This window comes from Dichomitus squalens (assembly GCF_000275845.1).
Source record: "Dichomitus squalens LYAD-421 SS1 unplaced genomic scaffold DICSQscaffold_361, whole genome shotgun sequence".
In the NCBI taxonomy this organism is placed as follows: domain Eukaryota; kingdom Fungi; phylum Basidiomycota; class Agaricomycetes; order Polyporales; family Polyporaceae; genus Dichomitus; species Dichomitus squalens.
Genome location: NW_006767243.1, coordinates 851 through 2424, shown reverse-complemented (window position 1 = coordinate 2424; position 1574 = coordinate 851). Strand labels below are relative to the sequence as shown.

At 52.8% G+C, this 1574-nt stretch overlaps 1 protein-coding gene across 1 annotated transcript; it reads right to left on the bottom strand.

Moving 5' to 3' along the window:
* Positions 1–521: 521 nt before the first annotated feature.
* Positions 522–841, bottom strand: DICSQDRAFT_176036 (uncharacterized protein; the record flags this gene model as incomplete). The annotated part of the gene is made up of 2 exons (XM_007371842.1): positions 522–772; positions 826–841. 2 exons carry the CDS (start codon positions 839–841, stop codon positions 522–524), a joined length of 267 nt encoding a protein of 88 aa, XP_007371904.1.
* Between the last annotated feature and the right edge of the window lie 733 nt (positions 842–1574).

Genomic DNA, 1574 nt, shown 5'->3' with positions numbered 1-1574 from the left:
CCCATCGAGTGCGTCTCAAGCCAGAAGCACATGTGCATCCCATCTACAAGAGATCTGAGCAAATCATCAGCAGAATTAACGTAGAAAGAAGGCGGGGTGAGGATCGTGAAGGAAAGCAAGACACATTGCCACGTATGCGTCGAAATAGACGCCCTCTTTGACGGTCAGCGCTTTCCATGTCGGGGTCAACGAGAGTCGCTCCCGTCTGTTCCCTCGACCCATGCCCTCTCTCCCTGACTTATCCTCAATCGCTCCAAGCAGCGACTAGTAGCAGCTGTCTATTCCGCGCACACCGTAGTCCTATGAATAGTGCAACCAGGATCTTGCGAGTCTCAAGGCCTCGCACATGCTTTGTGAATATCGTGTACACTGCCGAGGGCTTTGCCCGTACGACTGATACGGTGTTGGACATAGCGGGGACGTTGATAGGGACCGTGTCGGATAGCAAGGGATGCCGAGTCGTTGTATCACTTGTTCGGCGCCGCGCACCCGTCCTTCGTGAATAGACCTTCGTTGTCTACCTATGAGTAGCTACCGGCACTGGCGATCTGGAGCTGGGCGGTCGACTTGTCGTGCTTGTCATGAGAGCGGGTCTCGAGGCGGGCCTGCTCCTCGGCGATCTGCTTCTCGAGCTCGGCGATAGTGTTGACGCCTGGTGCTTGGTCGCGAGGTGTACACCTCTCGGTGGAATCCGGATCATGCACAAGAATGGTGTCTTGCACTTGACTGCTAGTAGCGACTTGGACATAGCATACATATATCCGCATCTTGTCTAATGAAAAGTAAATGGTATCAAGTAATAGCGCAAGATACATACCTAACTACCATTGCCGGGATCCATCCGCGCAGATGCGAGATGGCCAGATTCCGTCAGGCGAGATGGGAGTTGGCCGATATTAGGCGGTGCTTGCGGTTTCCGGAAGGGGCAGGCCAGTTTCGGGCGCCGTGGCCATGCGAGACCATAGTTTGCTAGTTTTGCTGATGACAGCTTCGCTGTGTATTCACTGCTTCTCTGTGCGACTGTGCATCCTGGGAAGGTGCTGTATAGCACTACGTAGCCACAGATGTACAGTAGTATATATAGGGGACTCTTGCACCCCCAATCTATAGTTCAGTTCACTTGAACATCTCCTCTCATTGCTCTAACAAGCCTCTTATAACCAACAACCCTTCTAGGTGAGTTGCAGGCTATCTGCTGTCATTGCCACCCGTGGGAGAGGCTTTTGCCCCCCGGGTTCAACAGGTTATGAGCCCTGCTCGACACTGCAGAATCTGTGCTGTTCATTGTATGCTGCGATCTATAAGCTCACTGTTACGACTGACTGTCGAGCGAGTAGGGGAGACGAGCGAGGCAGGCAGGAGCGCCAATGGACTCTGATCATAGTGAGACTGGAGCGGAGCTCAACAGGCAGGACTGGAGACAAGAGGTGTATTGAGCGAAGTATCTACAGAGCGAAATACACGATGGCTTACCTGGAGACAAGAGGTCAAAACTAGAGTCTCCAGGTAGCAAGGGATCTGACTATATACGAGGAACGAACAATAAGTGCTAAGGGGACAATGGCGTTGCCATG